We start from the raw sequence: 27,010 nt of genomic DNA on the forward strand, positions 1-27,010 counted from the left end.
TGGCAGGCAAGTTGATGCGGGGAGCGGCCAAGTTGAGATTATATAGAGAACGGAACACATAATATTTCACTTCTTATGGACTTACCGACGAGCTGAGATGTTTGCTATCCTGGGATTCCTTGTATTAGGCTGCAACCTCCATACAGTCCATACAGTAGGCAAAGGTAACATTGGTGCCAAGGGATGCTTCTAGCTTCTCGAGCTGTGTCGAAAGAGAGCTATTGCTGAGGACTTCCAGAGTGATGTAGCCCCCTCAGACAGCAAATCGGGGGTTTGTCATGAGGAGGCAGCAAATTGTTGGTTATTTAATTTATTATGATTGGGTTTTATGATGGGGAGAGGTGTTGATGGGGTTTTCTGCTACAGGTGCCAAAATAGGTCTGGAGACTGTGCCCCTTGACTTAGAGGGGAGTATCACTTGCTGCTCTGCCTGCACATCACAGTAACTTGGGCTGGTTCTGTGTAAGGTGTCACCTTGTCAAAATTTACTGTCTTAGAGATGAAGAACCACTAGATAGGAGAGCAGGGCCTTGAAGTCGGCCATCAACAGTTAGCCCTGGGACAGGTACTCATGTCAATCTTCCATACTATGGTGAGGTGTACTGTGTATCCATTTTAAATCCTAGTAATAATTTCCCAAATTTTCAGTTGCATGCCAATATGCAACCCTGATGTTGGGAAAGATGGAGGGCACTAGGAGAAGGGGACGGCAGAGGACGAGATGGTTGGACAGTGTTCTCGAAGCTACGAACATGAGTTTGACCAAACTGCGGGAGGCAGTGCAAGACAGGAGTGCCTGGCGTGCTATGGTCCATGGGGTCACGAAGAGTCGGACACGACTAAACGACTAAACAACAACATGGAAACATGTGCAAACTTTGTCTATCTCTGTCCTTTTTTGCTCTATGTTTTGGTGATACCTAAAATGGCTACCCTAGCTCTGTATGCACTCTTGAGCTCTCCCCCCCCCCCGGCAAACTGTCTCCTAACAGGAGGAACGGCTTAGGAAGCTGGGTATGTTTAGCCTGGAGAAGAGAAGGTTAAGGGGTGATATGATAGCCATGTTCAAATATATAAAAGGATGTCATATAGAGGAGGGAGAAAGGTTGTCTTCTGCTGCTCCAGAGAAGCGGACATGGAGCAACGGATTCAAACTACAAGAAAGAAGATTCCACCTAAACATTAGGAAGAACTTCCTGACAGTAAGAGCTGTTCGGCAGTGGAATTTGCTACCAAGGAGTGTGGTGGAGTCTCCTTCTTTGGAGGTCTTTAAGCAGAGGCTGGACAGGCATATGTCAAGAATGCTTTGATGGTGTTTCCTGCTTGGCAGGGGGTTGGACTGGATGGCCCTTGTGGTCTCTTCCAACTCTATGATTCTAGGACTGTTGCAGGAAGGGACAAAATTATCTGTATGGGCTGAGCTTTCTGGATTTAACCCGTGAAAAGAAATAGGGTGGTTGATGGGAATTCCGCTGTATCGGGTTGTATTTGCCATTTCAGTAAAGCTTATCCCATACATTCCCAGATTACTTTCTCATTTTATACTGAGATAATGATTGGGTCATCCCAGGTCAGTGGGCCCTCAGCTAGTGTGCCTGACGTGGCTGACCTCTGGCAATACTGCCAGGAAACATATCTCAAGTGATATGTTGCAGTTCAGGTGATGTGAGGCTTAACAGGTCTGGCCCAATTATAAATGAATATGATAAAACCTGATGCTTGCTGTTGGGGAGGCCAGATCCAGTGCCAGCCCAGAGTTCAAATGGTACCTACCCACTAGGAACACTTTAAAAAATGTTGCACCATTCAGACACCATTCAGCTAATCGTGAGGACTTGTGCAGCTTCTGTTTTATTCTGCCATGATTTTGATTAATCCCCTTTGCTGGATTGTCTTAACTATTGCAATGCTGCTGAACTGTCAGAAACTGGCTTGGTGAATTGTACATTTAGAATTGTTTTTAGGAAATTGTTTTTAGGCAAAATCGATATCAAATGTTGTTGCTCCTATCATTAGCTGTGCTGAGGGGTTTCTGGTGGCCAAGAAGTGACAAAATAAAATCAATAAAAGGAATCCAATTGAATAAATATGCACATTTTAACTTGAAGCCAATATTGTTGGCATATCTAACACACATTTTATTTATAGTTTTTCTTTTTAACATGTTTTCAGGTTTTTTAAAAAAAAAATGTAAATGTGGTGTAATGGTTAAGAGCAGTAGACTCGTAATCTGGGGAACCTTGGGCTAGTCACACTTCTCTGAAGTCTCTCAGCCTCACTCACCTCAGAGTGTTTGTTGTGGGGGAGGAAGGGAAAGGAGAATGTTAGTCGCTTTGAGACTCCTTAAGGTAGTGATAAAGAGGGATATCAAATCCAAACTCCTCCTCCTCCTCCTCCTCCTCCTCCTCCTCCTCCTCATTGCCAATTCCATTCATTTCAATGCATCAATTGATTGCAATACTCACTTGATATCCAGATGAAGTTTTACGTAAACAGGGGTGTCCTTGATCTCAAGGCAGGAAGAACCCCACACTTGCAGCAGAGATGAATGTGGAGAACCTTCCTCCATACTCAAGTGAACAGGGCAACACCCTGCTACTTTTACTTGGCCATGATTCTTAGATTAGTTTATACTGACAGCCTCTCAATTTCTTACTTTTCCTTTAAGGTTCTCCATCTTGCAGCTTCCCTTTCATTTTTGATGGTAAATCCTACTCATCATGCACGAAGGATGGGGCTATTGATGAACAGTTGTGGTGCAGCACAACCCCTAACTATGACAAGGATGGCCAATGGAAGCGCTGTTCTCTCCAAGGTGGGTAGTCAACAATACTGCTAGAATTATTATTCTTTCCTGAGCAGTGACTCAAACTATATATGATGCCTTAATAGTGATGGGTGAACCTTGTTCATTTCAGTTTCTCATTTTCTCAGCCATTAAGTTCAGTTCTATACATTTCCACATCAGTTTGCAAATTTTCTTTCTCATGCAAGTTTTGCCAGCATTTTAGTAGAAATTTCTCCCAAGTCCCACTTTTATTTTTGTCTGAGAATTCCCCAATACACACACTTCTCAAAGCATTTCCCATGAATATTTTGCATTTATGGAATTTCACAAATATATGCATATGTTAAGGTCTCTGCTGCCTGGCCTGCCTCCCACCTTCTTGGTAAGCAGCAGTGACGTCAAGCCTATCTCTGTCCTTTTTGCTCTATGTTTTGGTGATGTTTTGGAAGTCAAATGAGCAGTGCCACTTTTCCCCATGCCACTGACACTACTGTACCGTTCTTCACGCTGTGGTTTGTTCCTTCCACATTTTCAGAGTACGGTGGCAACTCTGGAGGCAAGCCCTGCATTTTCCCCTTCATCTACAAGAATCGGACATTCTACACCTGCACTGATGAGGAGAAAGGTGTATTCTGGTGTGCCACCACAAGAAACTATGACAAGGACCTTGAATGGAGCTGCTGTGCTGACATCAGTAAGAAAACTAAGGGGCCATGGCTGTTATTAGTATTGGTACTCCAGAGGGAAATAGGAGATAAAGACTGCTGAGTCATCAGTTACATTAGTAAAGGAGACCTGGGGAAAGAAAATGTTTTTTTGTGATTAAGAGAAGACTCAGAGGGCAAGGTCAAAGTCAGGCAGGGCCAGCTCTAGGTTTCTGGGGGCCCTGGGGCACAGGGTAGAAGTGAGCAACCATGGCTTTTCTCTCTTTCCTCCTCAAACCACACCAATCCCTCTTGACACCACCTATCTACTATGGTAAAATATATGCCTACTGAATTATACATTTAAACTTTAGTTATCACTGACTGCATTTTTTGCCTTCCATTACCATTCAACTCCCAACTTGCAATGTTGTTGTTGTTTTGCCTACAGTACTTCAAACCCATTGTTGTTATGATTCAAATGGCTTACCTGGTCTTCACTATAAGGTCCCAGGGCAAGTTACAACAATATAAAATATGAGCTTATAATCAGAACCAGTGTTTTTTTTCTATATTAAAAAAGAGTTTTGCTTAGGGCTACTCTCATTGAAATATTGAAATACTGCTGCTCAATGAGGCCAAACTTAGATTCACAAAATGTTTACCGGGTATGCATCCCCCTGTGTCCCCCCCAGAAAAAAAGTATTGGATAGAACAATATACAATCAGAAGAATAGGTGAGTTCTAAAAAGTGTGTGTGTGTGTTTGTTTTGTGACGACTTGCCAAATTGTAGTTTGGGAGAAAAATGATCCCTTATAGTGGCATGCATTCTGGGAAAAGGAAGTATATGTGTGCAGAACAGTCTATGGCAGGCGTGGTTGACCTATGACTCTGTTATTGTTGTTGTTGTTGGACTCCAACTCCCATCAATCCCAGAGAGCATGACTTAATAGTCAAGGGAAGATGGGAGTTGTAGTCCAGCAACATCTAGAGGGCCATCAGTTCCCCACCGCTGCTTTATGCTCTTGAGCAGGCATCCCCAAACTTCGGCCCTCCATATGTTTTGGACTACAATTCCCACCATCCCTGACCATTGGTCCTGTTAGCTAGGGATCATGGGAGTTGTAGGCCAAAACATCTGGAGGGCCGCAGTTTGGGGATGCCTGCTCTTGAGAATAGGCTGAGTTGAGTGTTTTACCCAGGAATCCAAGTTGAACACACTATCCACTGGAGTACACTTGTATTTATGCTTCTCGTACCAACATTTCCCTAAAGGGTAGGGGCAACACTGTCTTTGTCTCCCCTCCTCAGGACTAGATGCCAATCCCAAGGGCCCATGTGTCTTTCCTTTCACCTACAACAGTACATCCTATTCGGCATGCACAACAGATGGGATTTCTAACAAGAAGCCTTGGTGCTCCCTTACCAGCAACTACGACACTGACTTGAAGTGGACTTACTGTGAGCCCTCAGGTAAGAGAAATGACTAACAACCATGATAGCTACTCTCTGCCTCTATGGGTGGAGGCAGTACTGCTTCTGAATCCAAGTTGCTGGAAGCCACAGGAGGGGAACATGCTGTTGGGTTTGGGTTGTGGGTTTCCCACGGGCATCTGGTTGGCCACTGGGAAAACAGGATGCTGAACCAGATGGGCCGTTGGTGTGATCCAGCAGGCTTTCCTTATATTCTTTTGAAAACTGTAAGCTTGGTAGGGAAGAGGCAGGATCCCACTATGAACACTTTTCTGTGATCCAGCTAGAGGTGATGATAACAGTTAGGTCTGTTTCACCACAGGACTGCCCCAAACATATAGAAATGGGAGATTTCCAAAAGTGGTGGGCATGATCAGAGTTTCTGAACCTCACCACTCAAGCCTACCTCTTAGCTCCCTCAACCTCTTTCTGCAAGCTTCCCCCCTCCGCCAGCTGAGGACAAGACAATTACAGCATCAAAGTGCAGTGGAGGAGAGAAGCACTCAGGGAGAGAAGTTAACGGGGAAGGTTGTGTGCTCTAATCTGTTCATCCTTTCTGTCAGTCATCCCCCCCCACCTCTCCTTTCTATGTGACTGTGGGAGTCTTGTGTTGAAGTACTACTTCATACCTAATTTGGCCCTAGGAAGACTTGGCTAAGGCTAGGAATTTTTGCATGACACTGTTTTTATGGTTGAAGACATTGCTTTTGATGCTCCAGGGGCACTCTAGGAGTAAGAAAATGGCACTGGGAGACTGTCAAAAATATGGAGGGGAGGAATTTCAGCATGAAACACGGTTCTTTTAACATTCCATGTTTGTTTCACCCGATTTTTTTGGGGAGCTAATTAAAAAGGTAGAACCCCAGTTAGCTGTGTTTTATATTGGTGTTTTTTATATGTCTTAGTTTATATTGTTTATATTGGTGTTTTGTTATTTGTCTTAACTGACCTATATTTTAAATAATTCTTAACACTGTTGTCATTGTGAATTTGAGATATATTTATGAAAATTCACCAGCATTTTGACCAAATTTATCTTTTAAAGCAATTTTTAGTAAATAGCATATTTTTTTGAAAGCAATTCCTCATAATTTAATGCAGGGGAGTGTGAATTTTGAAAGATAGATTTGTTTCGGTTCTCGTATTGTTTTGAGAAGTGCAGATTACTTATTAAAATGCAAGCAAAATAAAACTTCTCTTCCACCCCTAGGTCCAATTCAGCGCAACACAGTTTCACGTGTTCCTACTCTAGGTGGTCTACAAATCCTCACATTTGCCTTCTTTTTATTTTAAAACCCAGGGCCAGCTCCAGCTTCAGAAAACCCATTATGTGTCTTCCCCTTCATCTACAAGGGCAAGTCCTACAGCACATGCACTAGTGAAGGCATGAGTGATGGGAAACTGTGGTGTGCAAACACCAGTAATTACGACATTGATAAGAAATGGGTGTACTGTACTGTAACAGGTAGGAGAAAAGCAACATATATGTTTGTTCTGGGTTTGGTGGAAGGGATCCAAATGGGTATGAAAGGTACTCTGGGCTCCTTTTGGAGGAAGGGCAGGGCATATATTCAATAATAATAATAATAATAATAATAATAATAATAATAATAATAATACAGTGGTACCTCTACTTATGAATTTAATGCGCTCCGATCGCACATTCGTAAGTTGAAAAAATTTGTAAGTCGAATCCCATAGGAATGCATTGGGAGAAAACATTCGTAAGTCAAAGCAACCCTATCTAAAAATTCGTAAGTAGAAAAAATCCTATCTAAACCGCATCCAAGATGGCGGACGGAGCTCCGTTCGTAAGCAGAAACATTCGTAAGTAGAGTTATTCATAAGTAGAGGTACCACTGTAATAATAATAATAATAAACAACTGAGTGAGAAGAGAATAAGCACATCACTTCTTCTGTACACAACTACACAAAAAGTTATTTTTACGCATGTGTGAACTGACCATCAGCAGCTAGGCACTGGACAACACTTGCCTTTCACCTTGACAACCCTTTCCCTTTGACAATGCACACAACTCAATGCCCCAACCTATAGGAAGGTTTCTAACAGCGCATCAAATCATAGTTTCATTCCGTGGCAGAAAATTCATGATGCGCACAGTGCAATCCATGCTGGGATAAGGGACTACAAGCATGCACATAATGATCTTCTCTTTTGGTCTTGTGAACTTTGCCTCCCCCTTTCCTGCTCAGAAGCAGCTGCTGAGCCCAAGGACCTTTGTGCCTTTCCTTTCATGTACAACGGCAAGCTCTATGACTCCTGCACAACACATGGAATGTCCCAGAAGAAGCCCTGGTGCTCTCTCACGGCAGACTATAATGCGGACCTGCAATGGACATACTGTGAGCCTTCAGGTAGGAAGGATGGGAGGGGCAGGAAGAAGTTTAGTGGTGAGAGATGGGATGCCAGGTAGATTACACAATACTGAGCAAGATGGAGACAGCTTCCTGTGAATGCTTGTAAGAAGGCGGCACATCCCACAGAATCCTTTTTCCAAAAGTGCAGGCTAAACTGGATATTTCTGGCAGAGCCCCCTTGTGTTCAAACATAGAACTGCTTCAGTCCTGGAGAAAGGGCATGCCCAATTCCAACAAGAAAAGTGGTGGATAGGTGAGAGATACTGAATTCTCCCAATTTCTGCCATTCACTTCCTTTTTTACATATGAAATGTGAGAGGTGAGGCTCTAGTATGGCCATAATACGTGGCCATGAATGTATGGAAGTCCAAACAGGCCAAATAGAATGATTTTTCTCCCCCTGTCCAAGCATTCCTAGCAATACAACTACTGCCAGAGGCAGCTCATATGCCTGGGGTAACCAGTGTGCTGTGCTCAAAAGTTAATTCGTTTTCCACCCACCCCGTCACACCCCTGAATACCAGGCCACTGTTTAAACAGGAACTGGTTGGGCTCTTCTTATTTTCCTTATGTGAAAAGGGCTGTTATATATCTTGAAAAACTGGCGGAGGAAGGTGGGTGCATGGTGTGTGGTGAGCACCGGGTGTCAGCTGTGAGGGCGGGTGACATCACTGCACCCCCCCACTCTCTGCATGGGCGGCGCCCCTGGATGCTCGCTGCACGGGTGGCGGTCCACTAGGGATGATGCTGCCACGGGCAGCTAGCGGTGCCCCTCCCGACACTCACCGTGCGGGCGGTAGGCAGCTAGGGAAGCTCACTGCATGGGTGGCAAGCGGCACCCTCCATGCTCACTGCACAGGTGGCGGGTGGCTAAGGAGGCTCACCGTGCAGGTGGCTAACCCCGCCCCCACGGGCTGGCTAGTCCTGCCCCTGCACCACTCCGGGTTCTGGGGCAGGTAACTCTGCCCCTGTCTTGAAATATATTTCTAGTTACAGGTAGGTAGCCGTGTTGGTCTGAGTCGAAGCAAAATAAAAAAATTCCTTCAGTAGCACCTTAAAGACCAACTAAGTTTCTGAAGTTTCTAAGTTTCTGAAGTTTCTAAGTTTCTAAGTATCTGAAGAAGTGTGCATGCACACGAAAGCTCATACCAAAATAAAAACTTAGTTGGTCTTTAAGGTGCTACTGAAGGAATTTTTTTATTTTGAAATATATTGTTCTGCCATCAGAGAGGGATGGAAAGTTGAGGTCAATGGTTTCTCTAGCACAAGGATATCTCTGATTAACTCCAATCCCTCCCTGACATACTGTATATTTCTTTTGCATGGTAAAAAATTCAGGCCCTGGCGAGGTTGCAGAAAGTCCACCTTGCATCTTCCCATTCATCTTTAAGAGACAGTTTTACCACAGCTGCACCACAGATGGGCGGAGAGATAAGAAACCATGGTGTGCCACCACAGGCGACTATGATACAGACAAGAAGCGGAAGTTATGTCCGGAAGAGCCAGGCAAGAGAAGCTAAAGGCAGGAGGAAGGAACAAGCCAAGCAGAGGCCAGATCTATTCATTTTATTTTGTAGAATCTTAAGTCACATTAAAAACAACAGCATGTCTGTAGGGCTCCTACAGGTAGATCAGGTTATGCTGCTGGTCATATCCCTGAGGCTGTGCCCTTTCTGGACCACCCCATTGACAGGGATGGAGAATCAGACAAAGTTCCTCATTACTTTCTGGGCAACCTCCCAGTGGTGAATGAAACCAGAAGCAAAAGTAGGTGGAGCAATGAATGTAAATTTCTCTATTGTAAGATGGACTAGTGTTTGCACATGTTCATGTACCCTTCTCTATCCTCCATCCAGCCAAGTGAGAGGCATTATCAGAGTTCAAGTATGTATTCCAGCTTGGTAAAAATACTCAAGGGGTGTGACTTGGGTGAAAGAGGGTGTGGCCTGGGGAAAGTTTCAAGGGTCAGACAGAGAGGTTTGGAGGACCCCATCTGGTCCACAGTCTTGCTTATGTCTAGCTGCCCCATACAATTGTGTGGAGCACCTACTGTACTTGGGAAACAACATCTACAACTCTTTCTAGACATCCATATTTAACATGTGGGTGTTGAGGGGGAAGAACTAGCAGGAGGTATGATATTGGGGGCATGGCCTCACTTTTCATTATACCTGTAGGAGACTACATTATGTGGAGAAAACATGAAGAGGTTTTTAGTTTACTAAAAAAAACCCCTGAACTGCATTGATCTGATTCAAAAGTCAGTGACCCCAATGTGTGTCTAGTTGTTCCCTCAGCATGTCATATTTATTCAGAGGCCTCAACTTCTGATTCATAGGGATCGCCTATCTAGTAAAGCATTGTTACTCAGCAAAAAATAGTAACGGGAGAATTACTTAAATTAAATACAGTGGGACCTCGACTTATGAGATCCTCGACATCCAATGATTTTGACTTACGAGCGGAAAAAGTGGCCGCGCGCTTCCGACATCCGAACGGAAAACCTGTTCACGGCTAGATGCGGTTTCCTTGACTTATGAGTTTTTAGATGTGGTTTCCTCGACTTACGAATCTTTCAATTTCCAATGCATTCCTATGGGAAACTGCTTTTCCTATGGAAACTCGACTTACAAAGTTTTCGACCTACAAGTGTGCATTCGGAACGGATTAAATTCATGAGTCGAGGTCCCACTGCATAAGGGAACAAAATAGTTTTGGGGGCCCAAATATGCAGCAAAATTCAGCTTCTCGGGTGTTGCGTATGGGCATATGGATTGGCTGGTATCATTTTCTCTCTCTGTGGCATCTATTATGATATTGATTGCCTACATATCCCTCCATCCATCTTACCGTATATTCCAGCGTATAAGATGACTGGGCGTATAAGACGACCCCCAACTTTTCCAGTTAAAATGTAGAGTTTGGGATATACTCGCCGTATAAGAAATACGACCTGTCATATAAGACAGCCCCTGACTTTTGAGAAAGTTTTGCTGGGTTAAAAAGTTGTCTTATACGCAGGAATATACGTATTTCTAATTTTAAAACCTAGGTCCAGATCTGAAGGTAGAGAGTCCATCTTGCACCTTCCCTTTCATCTACAAGGGCAACTCCTACAGCACATGTACTACAGAGGGCATGAGTGATGGGAAACACTGGTGCGCCACCACCAGCAACTATGACACGGATAAGAAATGGATGTACTGCAATGTCACAGGTAGGAAGAGGACAGCAAAAGTGTTTGGGTTCGTTTAGGAGAAGGGTGTTCCTCTTTGTTACTTGAGAAGCAACATTCCACGTTTTCCTGGACGCTGCTTGTAGCTCTGGGTGTCTGTGGATGTTATATCATTTCTGTCTATAATCCGACACAAGCTATTTTCTTGAGTGCTCTGCAAATGTTTAAATTCACTTCTTTTTATATTAACATCCAGGGCCAGATTCAAAGGTAGAGAGTCCAACTTGTGTCTTCCCCTTCATCTACAAGGGCCTATCCTACAGCACATGCACTTCAGAAGGCATGAGTGATGGGAAACTCTGGTGTGCCACCACCAGCAACCATGATGTGGATAAGAAATGGGTGTACTGCAATGTCACAGGTAGGAAGAGAACAGCAAAAGGTGTTTGTGTTGGTTTAGGAGAAGGGTGTTCTTCTGCAGATGGGCGGAGGGATGGGAGACTCTGGTGTGCCACCACAAACAATTATGAAGCTGAAAAGAAATGCCTTACAGCAACTTTTTTCTCTGCTCATGGATGTAAGAGCCTCAGCTCATCACTGATGACCATCAAACAAATCATTGTCCTGTTCCTTGCTTAGAACAGAAGCGAGAACATTTCAGATTGTATGTATTCCACACTGGAGTGAAAAACGTGTATGTTGTGTGCTGACAGAAAGTCTTCCCTATAAGTAATCCAAAATGATAACTACTTCTGCTTTGAGGGGTCCACAAATCCTTGCCCCAAGTGCTATTTTTTTCTAGAAAAAGAGGTGCTGAAACTCACCAGGAAGCCCCCCTTGTTGTCTTATAATGGCAATGCTACCCACCTGAGAGATGCTGGAACTGAGTTCCAGCTGAAAAAGCCCTGCTTACACCCATCTTCTTTTTCCTTTCAAATTCAGAGCCAGACTCTTTTTTTATTATTCAATTTTTTTATTATGTTATTTCTTATACAATCTCATACACATATACATTGTTGTTACTACATCACTAAACATTTGTTACATTTTCAAGGTACTTGCTTCTTGTTTCCTTCTTTCTGTGTTATTTATGTTAAATCAAATATACATAAATCAAATTTCATCAAATATCCATAGTCAAACCTAACAAATTAAATCAAGAATTTTGACTTCCCGTCACCTCCCAAAGTGCACCTCATCTATATTATTAATGTACATACTTTCCTCTTCATTTTCTTATTGTCTCTTTTGTACATCAAAAACCCAATCATACCAACATATCTTATAAGTTATAAATTTGTGTTATAAGCCAGTCATTCCAAGGTTACCATGAAAATTACATTGTTGTTATTATTTTCTTATTGCCCATCTTCTTTTTCCTTTCAAATTCAGGGCCAGACTCAAATGGAGAGGGTCCTTCATGTGTATTTCCATTCATTTATAATGGCAAGTCCTACAGTGCATGTACCACTGACGGCATGAGTGATGGGAAATGCTGGTGTGCTACCACCAGCAACTATGATTTAGATAAGAAGTGGATGTACTGTAATGACACAGGTAAGAGGAGAAGGATATAGGTAGACTGCAAATGATACTTTATGACAGTTCCCTCCATTTGCATTGAAATGAATGGAGCGGGATAATGTAAATCCAACATAATCTGCGTCATTAATTATATAATTTATGTAAATTACACAATTTTGCCACAGTGAACAATAACATAATGTAGTTTTAGGTGGAAGATGAACTGAAGCAGAATGGAAACAGTGCTGCATGCAATGAATACAGGGCAGGTTGGAAAATAATACCTTCTTGCATCCCTAGAGGTACTTAAGAAGCAACATTCCACTTTTTCCTGGAAGCTGCTTGCATCTCTTGGTGTCTGTAGACGTTATATCTTCTCTATCTGTAATCTGACATGAATTATATTCTTGGGTGCTCTACAAATGTTTAAAGTTTTAAACTCTCTTCTTTTTATGTTAACACCCAGGGCCAAATCCAGAGGTAGAGAGTCCAACTTGTGTCTTCCCTTTCATCTACAAGGGCCTATCCTACAGCACATGCACTTCAGAAGGCATGAGTGATGGGAAACTCTGGTGTGGCACCACGAGCAACTATGATGTCGATAAGAAATGGGTGTATTGCAATGTCACAGGTAGGAAGAGAACAGCAAAAAGTGTTTGTGTTGGTTTAGGACAGGCATGGCCAAACTTGGCCCTCCAGCTGTTTTTGGACTACAAATCCCATCATCCCTAGCTAACAGGACCAGTGGTCAGGGATGATGGGAATTGTAGTCCCGAACCAGCTGGAGGGCCAAGTTTGGCCATGCCAGGTTTAGGAAAAGAGTGTTCCTCTTTGTCTGATCATGCAAAAGCAATAACTGTCGAGGTTTAAGGAAGAGAGCACTCTGGAGACATAGAAGGACAGACGTCATAGAGGTGTATAAAATTAGCCTAAAACTAATGGATATCCTGTAATGTCACAGGAGGAGAACAACACAACATAGGAGGAAGCTTCTACATATATCGAATAAGACCATTGGAAATACTAGCTCAGTATTTTCTATGCACTTGGCAGTAGCTCTTCAGGGTTTCAGGCCAGCAGCCTTACTTGTAGTTGCTAGAGGTTCAGCCTGGAGCCATCTGCATGCAAAGCAGTTGCCTTACCACTGATCTATGAGCCATTTTCCTTTCTGGAGTAGCCACGTTCTGCTATCACTGGCTATTGGGTGGGCTAGCCCTGGCTGTGTCAATAGTTTTGGCAATCATTTGCATTTTTGTGTTCTTTTTGGTGATATAGTTAGGCATTATCATGTGACATTTATGTGACATTGTAGTTTGATTAGTGCAATGTAATGCATTGCTTTCTTTCTTTTCTTTTTGTAATTTCATACACTATTTTGCTTCATTGTTCATTAAATGCATTATAACATTTCCATTCTCTTGGAGCTTCCAGAAATGGATGGAAAAGGGACATTATAAATTTATGTCTTGCCAAATGCAAGGTGGTTATTCTAAATGAGATTCAGAAGTAATACAAAACACAAGTGAGTGAGAAGATTAAATATTTTATTCTAAACAGCAAGCAATATATACAGCGGTACCTCGGTTTATGAACTTAATCTGTTCTAGAAGTCCGTTCTTAAACCAAAGCGTTCTTAAACCGAGGCACACTTTCCCTATTGAGGCCTCCCACTGCTGGTGCCCTTCTACTATTCGGCTTCCGTTTGGCTTCCAAGGCAAAGTTCGCTAACCGGAACACCTACTTCCGGTTTTGCAGAGTTCTTATCCCGAATTGTTCATTAACAGGGCTGTTTGTAGACCGAGGTACCACTGTACATATCAAGCAAGCACCTCAGTCTGACACTTGGAAGCCCTCAAGAAGTGGCAAAGTGACTTCCCTAGGTAGCCTTAGTTTGCACAGCCCTGTGGCCATCAGTCTGTGCATGAGCTTGTTAGACTCTGCTCAACACTATCTGATTTATAGCTAGCTAGCCTGTTAGCCTGTGTGGCTTGCTCGACTGGCTATGTGCAGATTATTCATTAGCCAGCTCTCCCAATGTCTCACATTCTCCAAACAATGTCTATCATCAAAGAAGGTGAAGGTACCCAGCACTATCACTTCCTTCCACAGATTAGGGCATTAAAGGCTGTTCTCAGCCATCAAACTGCTTAACGAGAGATAAGAAGGGGAAGGAAGGAGGCAGGAAAGGAAACCATGTTAGATCACTAACTCCTTGGTACAATTTATCTTATGGATAGATTTCCCATACAATGTGAGAACTGCATAATAAACTGCTTCTCCTCCATGTCTACCCCAGTCTTCTTCAACTTCCCATCATTCCTCACCATTGGCTAAGCTGATTGGGAAGATGAGATGGAATCAGCAAGCCCGTTGGAGAAGAAGCAAATAGAAAAATGAAGGTATGTGCGAAAGTGTTCCATTCTTTAAGAACGTTTCTTCCTTCTATCTGTTCAAAAACCAGGGCCTGATGAGAGTGTGGAAAGCCCGCCTTGTGTCTTCCCATTCATCTACAAGGGCAAGTTTTACCTCAGCTGCACTGCGGATGGGCGGAGTGATGGGAGACTCTGGTGTGCCACCACAAGCAGCTATGAAGCGGACAAGAAATGGAAGTTCTGCCAGGACTCAGGTAAGCTCAGAGAAAACAGAGGAAGTGGAGGTTAATCATTCCCATTGGTACCAGATGTACAAACTGGCGTGGGCCAAGCTACTTCCTCAGTACCTCAGTACGTCTGAACCCATTGGTTCCCTCTTGTTTAGTGAAATGCAAGGATTTCATTAAAGTTACAGTGTTTTACACCCACCCACCCTACTCACAAACGAAACAAAGACCACCACAGCCAACCACAAATGAACAATCACACCCTAGGCCAACCCCAACCTCTCAACTCCAAAGGAACACAAGCAAACAGCAGAGAACCAGCACAAGCAACGCTGACAAAAAAACCCCGACATATACCAATTAGAATAGAAACATCGTCACCCCACCCCACCTCTACCCATCTTTCCCCCATCTACCTTTCCCCCCTTCCCCCCCAATGTCTCAACAAATGAAACTGATTTGTAAAAATGTTATGAGAGACATTGCACATATTTCTGTAAATCAAGAAAATCTTTAATAAAAAGAAAAAAAAAGATTTTTTTTACAGTGTTTTAAAGGCAGCAATAGCTTGTTCAGTGGAGGATAGTCTCACTAGATGGGCTACATATAACTTCAGAATATAATTTTTATCCTTGCTAGTTGGAAGAGTAGCAGCTTTTCAGTCCCAATCCTACCTGGTCTACCCTCCTCTAATTTTTTTTAAACCCAATGTATTTTGTCAGTGACCCGATACATTTTTATTTTCTTCCTATCTACAAATAATCCAGAGGTTACTGAATGGAGGTAACATTTTATGTTTCTTACAGGAACTGGGCAGTTGTCTGGGTTAGGGCATATCTGAATCCCACCCCATAATGAGAGGAGCGTAAAGGGCTTTGGGAATGCAGCACAGCACGTCTGAGGATAATATGGTGGCGGGCATGGATTTATTTATAGCATTTCTTACCTTCCCCTTCACCATAAGGTATTGGGACAGGTTGCAACAATACAATCATACGATGATAAAAACACATAAAGCAAGTGAAATAATGTATACAAGAATAATAACAAGAAAAGCAGCACAATATAGGTTAATTCGGGAGGAGTTGCAATCAGAGGTAAGGGTCGGGGCCTTCACAGTGGTAACACACTGGCGTAACACACTGACTATGGAATGTTTCTCATAGGGAGTTTCACTTCCCGCCTACTTTAATGTTATTTCATTTTTTTTATTAAAAAACCCTCTGTTTCCCCACTCACCTCTTATGATAGGGTCTAGAGCAACTTTTTTTCTCTGTTCATGGATGTAAGAGCCTCAGCTCATCATGGATGACCATCAAACAAATCATTGTCCTGTTCCTTGCTTAGAACAGAGGCGAGTACATTTCAGATTGTATGTATTCCACTCTGGAGCGAAAGTGTGTAGGTTGTGTCCTGGTAGAAAATCTTCCCTATAAGTAACCTAAGATGATAACTGCTTCTGCTCTGAGAGGTCCACATATCCTTGCCCCCAGTGCTATTTTTCTAGAAAAAGAGGTGCTGAAACTCGCCAGGAAGCCTCCCTTGTTTTCTTATAATGGCAATGGTACCCACCTGAGAGGTTCTGGAACTGAGTTACGGTGAGTTCCAGCTGAAAATTGCACCCATTTTCTTTTCCCTTTCAAATTCAGGGCCAGACTCAAATGGAGAGGGTCCTTCCTGTGTATTTCCATTCATTTACAATGGCAAGCCCTACAGTGCATGTACCACTGACGGCATGAGCAATGGAAAATGCTGGTGTGCTACCACCAGCAACTATGATTTAGATAAGAAGTGGATGTACTGTAATGACACAGGTAAGAGGAGAAGGACATATGTAGTTTGTGTTTATGTGTAGTTTGTAGTTTGTGTGGGGGAGGCATTCAGAACATGTTGTACAGACACTGTTGCAGTTATATTGGTTGTCTATTTGTTTTGGGAATGCTTTTTTTTAAAAAAAGTTGTGGCATTGATCTTTAAAGCCCCTAAATAATTTCAGCCAGATTATTTGAATCTCATAGGAGATGTCATAGGTCATAGGACCTGTGCTCATAGGAACCTTCCCAGTTCTTAAGATAAGCCTCAAGGAGCTTGCTCAAAGGCTCGGTGTCAAGGCCCATTAGACTGGTAGACACTAGAAACAGGGGCTTGATCATTGGTGACCCTGTAATTTCTTTTAACTATTCTGTAGGGGATACCTATGGCCCCATCTTTGTTAACTTTCAAACAGATCTTTAAACCTTTTTATTTCTATCTGAATTATATTAACGCCCTTAAACAGCAATTGAAATGTTCTGTTTTGTAATTTGCATTGTATTCTATGGATTATAAAAATAATTCATATGTAGTGCACGCGGTGGGGTGTTCCTTTTCTGGCCATGGCAGTGCTGTTGCTTGCTGGGAGTTTGGTGGGGTGGAGCAGCATGGTAGCAAGGACATTGAGTTTGGCAAGGGTCAGGAGTGGCCAGCTTGGCCCAATAACTGTGGGTACCCGGGGCCATGGGTGCCATGCAGCGTGCATGGCTCTGTCACCAAAATTTGTGGGTGCCCGGCCACTTCATGGGTAATTTTGTGGGTGCTTGGGCACCCAGGGCCCCAGGGAGTTGGCACCTATGGAAAGGGTATGCAGTGGACCCTACTGCCTGTGTGTCTGCATTGGCTTCTGCTAACCCAATGCTTTCTACACCCTCACTGCTGTGAAGCCCTATCTCACCCTGGTTCTGGCAAGTGGACAGGAGAAAAGCCGCAGTACCCCACCATACAGACACCATCTCTAGACGGACAGACTTTCTGTCTTTCATTTGAGCTTTAAAATATATGGGACTTGTATCTCAGAACAGGAAAATGAGTTAAGATGTCTGAGAGAACATTTCTACTTTAAGAATACATCATCTATTTGTTTAATGACAGGACCTGACAAGAGTGTGGAAAGTCCACCTTGCACCTTTCCATTCATCTTTGAGGGCAAATTGTATGTCCACTGCACTGCAAGTGGGCGGAATGATGGGAGGTTGTGGTGTTCCACCACCAGCAACTATGATGTTGACAAGAAATGGAAGTTCTGCGAGGAGGACTCAGGTAAGGGCCTGAGGAAGTCAAAAGCTTGGAGAAGAAAACAGACAAGCCTCCAGTAGTGAGATTCAGAGGGGCACAGAATGAATACAGATTAGTGATTGCAATTGCTAAAAGGTGGTTGAATGTGTTGGCAACTCTTGGGACAAATTGCAATGTTTGTATGTCATCACAATGGGCTCCAGGTCTTCCACCCTGATCTTACCACATTCCTCTAATGCAGGCATGTCAAACTTGCGGCCCTCCAGATGTTTTGGACTTCAATTCCCATCTTCCCCAACCACTGGTCCTGCTAGCTAGGGATCATGGGAGTTGTAGGCCAAAACATCTGGAGGGCCGCATGTTTGACATGCCTGCTCTAATGAGTTCCTGTCACCAGGTGCCAAAGCAGTAACGGGAGTAAGGGAAGGAGATACATATTTGGGTAGCACCTAGAGATGTCAGAGAATTTCAGTAAAAATGGAAATGGGAGTGGAAATCACCGATGTTCTTTTATTCAGACCCGTGAAAAAAATCCCGTGAATAAAATCAGTATTTGCTATTGTTTCTGTTTTGAGACCGCAAATAATACTTTATGATAGTTTCCTCCATTTGCATTGAAATGAATGGAGTGGGATAACATAATGACAACATAATGGGCATCATTAATTATATAACTACGTAAATTACATAATTTTGCCACAGTGAACAATAACATAATGTAGTTTTTGGTGGAAGATGAACTGAAGCAGAATGGAAATAGTGCTGCATGCAATGAATACAGGGCAGGTTGGAAAATAATACCTTTTACATCCCTAGTGGTATATAAGAAGCAACATTTCACTTTTTCCTGGATGCTGCTTGCAGCTCTTGGTGTCTGTGGATGTTATATCTTCTCTATCTGTAATCTGACACGAGATATTTTCTTGGGTGCTCCACAAATGTTTGTTCCCACTTCTTTTTATGTTAACATCCAGGGCCAGATCCAGAGTTAGAGAGTCCAACTTGTGTCTTCCCCTTCATCTACAAGGGCCTATCCTACAGCACATGCACTTCAGAAGGCATGAGTGATGGGAAACTCTGGTGTGCCACCACCAGCAACCATGATGTGGATAAGAAATGGGTGTACTGCAATGTCACAGGTAGGAAGAGAACAGCAAAATGTATTTGTGTTTGTTTAGGAGAAGGGTGTTCTTCTTTGTCAGATCAAGCAAAAGCAAGCAGCACTGGAGGATTAAAGAGGAGAGTACTCTGCAGACAAAGAAGGACAAACATCATAGAAGTGTATATAATTAGCCGAAAACTACAACATTCTTCTCCCCCCCGGCACTTCCTTCTTGAAACAGGACCAGATATAAGCAAGGAGGCTCCCAAATGTGCCTTTCCATTCATCTTTGAGGGCAAGTTGTATATGCATTGCACTGCAAGTGGGCGGAGCGATGGGAGGTTGTGGTGTTCCACCACCAGCAACTATGATGTCGACAAGAAATGGAAGTTCTGTGAGGAGGACTCAGGTAAGGGCCTGAGGAAGTCTAAAGATAGGAGAAGAAAATAGAGACCAGCTTCCAGCAGGGAGATTCAGAGGGGCACAGAATGAGTACAGATTAGTGATTGCCATTGCTAAAAGGTGGTTAAATATGTTGGCAACTCTCTATCTAGGGGATTCTCTATCTACTAAAGCACTTCTAATACTTGCTTAGTTATTTTGCATATTTCTCGTATGGCTCTTGTCCAGAATAGTTGGATTTTGGGGCATTCCCACCACATGTGGAGGTATGTGCCTGTGGAGGTGCATCCTCTCCAGTATCGTGGTGAGGTTCCTGGGCGTATTTGCGCTAGTTTCCTTGGTGTTTGGTACCACCTGTAAGTGAGTTTCAGAGTGAGTTCTTTCCTTTTTGTTGATATGGATTTAAAAGGAGGTTTAAACCACATTCTGGTCCACTGAGTGGGGTTAATATCATAGCCTATGTTGTCCTCCCATTGTTTTTTTGACTATGTCTAGGGGGTTTGTGGGATTTTGTAGTAGTATTTTGATTATTGTGGATACTGTCCATTTGCTGTGTCCCTTTGTTGTTAGGAGGAGGTTTTGAAGGTTGTCAGGGGCCTAGTTTTCTGACACAATACCCCACACATACATTAAGTAAAATTGAAACATTGCCACCCAACTCCACCCCCCACTCACCCATGCCACCTCCACCTCTTCGCCCCTTTTCTTCCTAATGTAACATTAATGTCTCAACAAATGAAACTGATATCTAGAAAATGTAACTTGAAGAAGAGACATTGCACATACTTTTGGAAACAAAGAAATCTTTAATAAAAAATATGTTAAAAATAAAATATCTGGTAAAGCACTGTTATCTAGCAAAAAATAGTAATGGGAGAATTACTTAAATATAAGGGAACAAAATAGTTTTTGGGGCCCAAATATGCAGCAAAATCCAGCTTCTAGGGTGTTGTGTATGGGTATTTGGATTGGCTGATATAATATCCTCTCTCTGTGGCATCGATTATTATATGGATTGCCCACATATCCCTCCATCCACCTTATTTCTAATTTTAAAACCTAGGTCCAGATCTGAAGGTAGAGAGTCCATCTTGCACCTTCCCTTTCATCTACAAGGGCAACTCCTACAGCACATGTACTACAGAGGGCATGAGTGATGGGAAACACTGGTGCGCCACCACCAGCAACTATGACACGGATAAGAAATGGATGTACTGCAATGTCACAGGTAGGAAGAGGACAGCAAAAGTCTTTGGGTTAGTTTAGGAGAAGGGTGTTCCTCTTTGTCTGATCATGCAAAAGCACGGAATTGTGGAGGATTACGGAGGAGAGTACTCTGCAGACAAAGGAGGACAGCAGGGCCGTCTTGGGCATATGCGCCGCCAGGGTGCAAAGATCCACCCACGCCCCCAAATTTAGTTTAGGGGGGAAAACTCAAAGTTCACCTGTAACAACAATGCAGCAGAAAAACAGCTTTTGTTTCCTGACTTGGGAATATTTGACGCTATGGAGTAACGGAGCGACGGTGGGGGGGGGGCAGGGATTTTCGCTCCATTGCTTTTCACTGCCACCGATCGAGAGGGACCAGTTGACGCCTCCAGAATTCAGTGCCTGGGTGCCCCGCACCCCTTGCACCCCAGGTAAAGACTGCCCTGGAGGACAGGCACCATAGAAGTGTATATAATTAGCCTAAAATTAGCCTCTCCCTGCACTTCCTCCTTGAAATAGGACCAGATATAAGCAAGGAACCTTCCAAATGCTTCTTTCCATTCATATATGATGGCAAGAATTATAGCAGCTGCACAGAAGATGGACGGACTGATGGGAAGCTGTGGTGTGCCACCACTGCCAACTATGATGCAGATAAGAAATTGATGTTTTGCACCATCACAGGTAAGAGACAGGCAGAGGAGAAAAGTGGAGAGACATACCTTTTCTCTGAGGCTCATTCTTTACTGCAATTAAAATGGAAATTCTTGGGATGCAATTGCTGATGAGTCACCAAAGTCTACATCTTTCCAAAAGAGAGCATCAATATTTATCTGTTTCCAAAAGAGAGCATCAATATTTATCTGGGACCCAGGTGGCGCTGTGGGCTAAACCACTGAGCCTAGGGCTTGCTGATCAGAAGGTCGGCGGTTCGAATCCCCGTGACGGGGTGAGCTCCCGTTGTTTGGTCCCAGCTCCTGCCAACCTAGCAGTTCGAAAGCACATCAAATGCAAGTAGATAAATAGGAACCGCTATAGCGGGAAGGTAAACGGCGTTTCCGTGCGCTGCTCTGGTTTGCCAGAAGCGGCTTTGTCATGCTGGCCACATGACCTGGAAGCTATATGCTGGCTCCCTCGGCCAATAATGCGAGATGAGCGCGCAACCCCAGAGTCGGTCACGACTGGACCTAATGGTCAGGGGTCCCTTTACCTTTACCTTTAGATAAGCTCATTAATGATACTTGATCTGCTTATATCGCATCTAGATGAGTGACCACACCCATCTTTGACCACATTCTTTTCACATTTTGACTATGAGGTTTTCATTGTGTGTGCATGCTGGAGGCTTAAATGTGTGATTGGGCAATATAAGTGCCAACTCTACCCCATCCCCCATTTTCTTCACCAAAGGTCCATGCGCAAAAATCACTTTGTGGCAACCTTACTGCAACAAAATATAACAAGCAAACTGGGCCGCATACAGTTATACATGTGGCAAATTTCTCACCACTATATCTTCCGTTTATACAAGAAGATTCTTCCCTGTTCTACCTTGTATCCAGAATTATGAATGGCCCTCTAAAGTACAACATCTGCTGCAAATACTCCCCCCTTCTGTGTTAAGGAAGGGTTGGAATTAGCGAGTGTTTCCTCATTTGGCTTGCTCAGTACCTTATTATGACGCTCTCATTAAAAAACAACAACCATTTTTGTCCATGTAAAACTGAAGAGTGACTACTCTGTATAGGGCAGCAAAGCCTGTGAAAATAAAATAGATGCATGAGAAAGAAGAAATTTTGTGGTGGTGAAGAAAGGAAGGGAGGCAGGAATCTAGCTATTTCCTCCTATGGCAGTGTTCTTCAACTTTGGGTCCCAATATGTTGTTAGGACTACAATACCCATCATCCAGAGCCAGCTTGGCCAAATGTTCAGGGATAATGGGAGTTGTAGTCCAACAACATCTGGAGAGCCAATATTAAGAAAGAAGAAAGAAAGAAGGAAGAAGATTCCACCTAAACATTAGGAAGAACTTCCTGACAGTAAGAGCTGTTCGACAGTGGAATTTGCTCCCAAGGAGTGTGGTGGAGTCTCCTTCTTTGGAGGTCTTTAAGCAGAGGCTTGACAGCCATCTGTCAGGAATGCTTTGATGGTGTTTCCTGCTTGGTAGGGGGTTGGACTGGATGGCCCTTGTGGTCTCTTCCAACTCTATGATTCTATGATTCTAAAGGCATCAACAAAGAAGGAGTTTTAGTTCAAGGTTAAGCCTTTTAAAAGGCAAGCATTAACAGGAACACAACCAGTTACAGTGGTGCCTCGCTAGACGAATTTAATTCGTTCCACGGGTCTTTTCTTATAACGAAAAATTTGTCTAGCGAATCCCATAGGAATGCATTGAATTTTTTTTTGAATTTTTTTTTTTGCCCATAGGAACGCATTAATTGAATTTCAATGCATTCCTATGGGAAACCGCAATTCGCTAGACAAATTTTTCGTAAAATGGATTCGTCTAGCGAGGCAACCTCCGCTCGAAAAATCCTTTCGTTAAGCGGAAATTTCGGTAAGCAGGGCATTCGTTAAGTGAGGCACCACTGTATTCTAAGGATCACTGAAGAAGAGAACGATATTTGCCATGTGAATGCCATTGTTCCTCTCTGCTATTTCTTGATTTGTGCTGCCATCTGTTGGTGACTTAATATTGCTTCTGGTTTTAAATTAGTTTGTTATGGTGTCACCAAGGAATGACAGGAGCTCTAGTTTCTAAGAGGCACCAGACACTTTCCAGCAATGGTTGTGATGCCAGAACCCCAAAAAGGAACAACCTGGAATTTCTGCAGATAGGAAAGTAATAGAGAAATGCAGTGAAAAGTGTGAATCAGGATGAATGTTCATTGTTGTATAACCTTTCCACAAACAAAGAATGAAGTTCAGCTCTAAGTTAGCCTTTGCATATACTTGGTGGAAGCAAATCAAGATGAATGCTTGTCTAACCTCCCTGTGAACAATTTGGAATGAATGTTCAGTAAAGACCAGCCATAGTCTAACGTCTTTGTAAGCTTTCTTTAAGCAAATCTGGATAAATGCTCAGTAAACAGGTCACCTGGAAGCAACCTAAGAGAGGAAATTCTGCAAGGAATTATGAAAACTCAACGTAACATGTTCCCATAATTGCAGTTCCCAGGATTCCTGGGAGGCATGCTGCTTGTTTAAAGTAATTTGCAGTCTGAGATGCAGTTGTGGTCTTACTCCAACTCTCTTCCCCACCCCTTCTTTTCTATTCAGAAACAGGCTGTGTCTTCCCTTTTATCTATAAGGGGAAACCCTATGAAAGCTGCACCACCCTGGATAAACATGAAGGAAAAGCTTGGTGTGCCACCACTCCAGACTACCAAACCGGCTTGAAGTGGAGATTCTGCAACCGTGAGCAGTTTGGGAGGGCAAATAAAAGGCCAAGGGTGGGGTGGGGCGGGGCTATTTTTGTTTCTATTTGTAGGTCAGACTAAAGACCAGGTCGAAGTGTGGGTGCATGGAGCCTATGAGCTGAGACCATACAAAATCTTTACTGCTTACTTGGCATGGAAGTTAAGGCATTTGTCATGCCTTACAATTTCTTGGTGGTTTTTGGAGCAAAAGGTTTTGCCTTAACTTTCATCTTAAACACAAGGGGTTTTTAAATCACTGAATAATGTTGTCATAGGTAGAAATTATGGGGAACGGTAGACTAAAAGTGTGAAGCTTAAGTAGGGATGGGAAAAATATACTAGTGAAAATAAAATAACAAATTTGTTATCTTAAGAGAAAGATACACTTTTCAAAATTGTGTATACAGCCGTACCTTGGAAGCCGAACACCTTGGTACTCGTACATTTTGTCTCCCGAATGCCGCAAACCCGAAAGTGAGTGTTCCAGTTTGCAAATGTTCTATGGAAGCTGAACATCTGGCATGGCTTCCGATTGGCTGCAGGAGCTTCCTGCAGCCAATCGGAAGTCATGTCTTGGTTTCTGAACATTTTGGAAGTCGAATGGACTTCTGGAACGGATTCCATTCGGCTTCCAAGACTGTATTAGCAGAAATTTGCACTTAAACGGTGAGAGCAACCAAAATTGATAGACTTGCCCATCCCTCAGGTTAGCCTCTTCAATCTGCTTTTCTCTTTCTTTCCATTCAGAACTGGACTGCGTCTTCCCCTTCATCTTTCGTGGCAAGTCATACGACAGCTGCACCAAAGCAGGACGGTCAGATAAAAGGAGCTGGTGTTCCCTCACTAGCAATGCTGACACTGACAACAGATGGATTCTGTGCTGATTCAAGCAGAGGAATTCAGGTGGGGATGGATCACAGTGGAACTGAGGGATGCTTCCAGACAAGCAGAGATGAAGAAATTGGTAGTAAAGTCTAGTAGCAGACATGTTATGTGGGGTTGCTGGTTCATGTGTTTTGTCTCATTTGTAGGACGAGGCAAAGAGATTTTATCTTAACCCACATGCTGAGAATCTTCCTATATATTTAGCTCTCTTTTCAGTTTGTGTCCAAAGGAACTGACTAACCAACGACCTGGTCTTGCTGAGATGTTTGTAGTTTCAGTTTGGATGTTCCTGACTCTGAATGATGAGGATGTCAACAAAACAGAAGACCAACAAATGAACCAAGTCTAGCTGTCTTTCCTCCTACTTTTCCAGTTTTGTAGCTGGGAATAAATAAAAAAACATTTCAGACTCCCAAGCTGTATGCCTTCTCCTTCTATCCCTCCCACTTCGATCTTTCTGAAAATCTTGCTGTCCAAGGTGTTTCTTAGCAGCTATGGTGTGCAACAACCCTAGTGCAGGAGAAACAGGCTTGAAGCTTGCAGATTCTACTTTGTGTTCTACTAAAAATTAGTGATCCACCAACTGGAGTCAGATGCAAAAGTCATACACTTACTTAGAATGAAAGAGCATGATGGTGCTTCCAAGCTGCTGTTCAGAACTGAGCTGAGCTCAGTCTTTTCACTCAAAATCTACTTTCAACAGTTGAAGGAGCAGGGTGAGGAGTCATTTCATTGTCCCTAATGTTAAAACAACTCTGAGAGCCACATATCCTTGCTGATCTACTGCATATCAACCAGACCTCTGTCATTAGATCTGCTCATCCTGACCCACCCATCATTGTTGCCTTGCACTTACCCTGTATGAAGCAGACACAAAGTACTGAGTTCTCACATGCATGCTCCTTACTTAAGGACCACCACAATCAGTGATGGACTTTAGATTCATAATTCTGATAAAGGAGTTGGTGTGAGAATCTATTGTTGTTTGGTATTAAACCATTGCTGGCTTAGAGATGAACTACTTCTGAACACTGGACTGGAAATAGTTGGCTAGAATATCCTTTTCCATATGGCACCTTTTACACATGCATTTGCTCAGTGCAAAAGAACAGCTGACACTCTCCTTTGTTCTCAGCAGTGATTGCTAAGAAGGATCAAAAGTAGCTTTCTAAGTTGATGATGTGAAGGCACACTTAAGATAGAAACACCTATACAAAATTACCTTTCTCCAAGTGGTGGGAAGCTTTAGGGGCAATGTTACCAAGTTTTCCATTTGGTGGGAGACCACTGGGATTGTGGATTCAGCTGCTTCTTCAGAAGTGAGGTTGAAAAATATTCAGGGGGACAAGAACTGAGGAGATAGCGTGGAAAAAAGTTACCATCACCAGCCTGGCATCAGTTCTGGGTGAAATGTAACCTTGTATCTCCACCAACAATGAATTTCCTAAGGAGCTACTTAACACACTTCTGTGACCTCATAAATGATTGGAGCAAGCCACTGAGTATAAGCACAGTGTGACATTTTATGATGTCATAATTTAACAGCCAGTGTATAGGCATAACTGTAGACAGAGTAGAAAAGGCAGCTCCCCTTAACAATTTAACCTGTTTGTCTTGATTGGAACACATATATAGCCAGTCTCAGGGGTGAAGTGTGGGGGGGTGCCAGAGAGGCTGTGGTCCCTGGCACACAATTTTTGAGGGGGCATGAACCAGGTGCTGCCCCCATGTAGGCACCCCCAGTGCAGAACAGCCCAGTGCAGAACAGCCCAGTGCTTCTCTCTGCCTGCCAAGGCCGGATTAACTGGCTAGGCTCCCCCCTGCGTGGGAGGGCAGGCAACTCAGCACAGCCCCACTTTGCTCTAGTGGGGATGGGGTTGCTCTGGCAGCCTTGGTGGTGTGGGCTCGGCTGGCACCCTCTGCCTGGCATGAGCGCATGCCGCAACCGCTAGCAACCAATGCTATGCCACTGGCCAGTCTATATGAAGGTAGTAGAAGTCACCCACTATTACAACATTTCAAATGCTTCCTTGATTTCATTCTTTAAAATAATAGCACCTGGTTTTCAGCAGCTTACTTCCTCTGATAGTGGAGGCAGAACATTGCCATCATGCCTAGTAGCTACTGAGAGTTAGACACATTCATGAAGGATAAGGCTATCTTTTAAAGCCATTCATGTTGCTGGCCACCACTACATCTCATGCGAGTGAATCACATTATTTGATTATATGCTATGTGAATGAATATTGCATTTATTTGTGTCCTGACTCTTCCAACATTCAGCTTCAGCACATGTTCCTACATTCTGATATTATAGAAAGATAACACTTTCTCACCTTTCTCTACTACTTCTGAGCA

General features: G+C 43.2%; 1 protein-coding gene across 6 annotated transcripts; it reads left to right on the forward strand.

The window, feature by feature from the left end:
* LOC118094637 (uncharacterized) lies at positions 1-25,068 on the forward strand. 6 transcript variants are annotated; one of them, XM_088655128.1, is made up of 21 exons: positions 2-164; positions 2,669-2,815; positions 3,324-3,482; positions 4,745-4,906; positions 6,207-6,371; positions 7,122-7,283; positions 8,625-8,792; positions 10,339-10,503; positions 10,718-10,882; positions 11,854-12,018; positions 12,452-12,616; positions 14,447-14,611; positions 16,234-16,398; positions 17,492-17,659; positions 18,610-18,774; positions 18,979-19,146; positions 20,203-20,367; positions 20,868-21,032; positions 23,628-23,765; positions 24,515-24,670; positions 24,869-25,068. In XM_088655128.1, exons 1-20 carry the CDS (start codon positions 98-100, stop codon positions 24,649-24,651), a joined length of 3,126 nt encoding a protein of 1,041 aa, XP_088511254.1. In that variant the 5' UTR covers positions 2-97; the 3' UTR covers positions 24,652-24,670; positions 24,869-25,068. The 6 variants fall into 6 exon arrangements, with proteins under 6 accessions (XP_088511257.1, XP_088511254.1, XP_088511255.1 ...); XM_088655127.1 differs by having other exon boundaries at positions 3-164; positions 24,857-25,068; XM_088655131.1 differs by lacking the exon at positions 18,979-19,146 and having other exon boundaries at positions 1-164; positions 24,857-25,068.
* Positions 25,069-27,010: the final 1,942 nt, after the last annotated feature.

The sequence above is a fragment of the Zootoca vivipara genome, chromosome 12 (genome assembly GCF_965207765.1).
Source record: "Zootoca vivipara chromosome 12, rZooViv2.hap1.1, whole genome shotgun sequence".
Classification (NCBI taxonomy): Eukaryota; Metazoa; Chordata; class Lepidosauria; order Squamata; family Lacertidae; genus Zootoca; species Zootoca vivipara.

Excerpts from the sequence above, each read along its gene's own strand:
- LOC118094637 (XM_088655128.1), top strand. The coding sequence starts at position 98 with ATGTTTGCTATCCTGGGATTCCTTGTATTAGGCTGCAACCTCCATACA. Across the intron at positions 10,883-11,853 it reads GGTGTACTGCAATGTCACAG|GGCCAGACTCAAATGGAGAG; the intron begins GTAGGAAGAGAA and ends TTTCAAATTCAG. Across the intron at positions 20,368-20,867 it reads GATGTACTGCAATGTCACAG|GACCAGATATAAGCAAGGAA; the intron begins GTAGGAAGAGGA and ends TCCTTGAAATAG.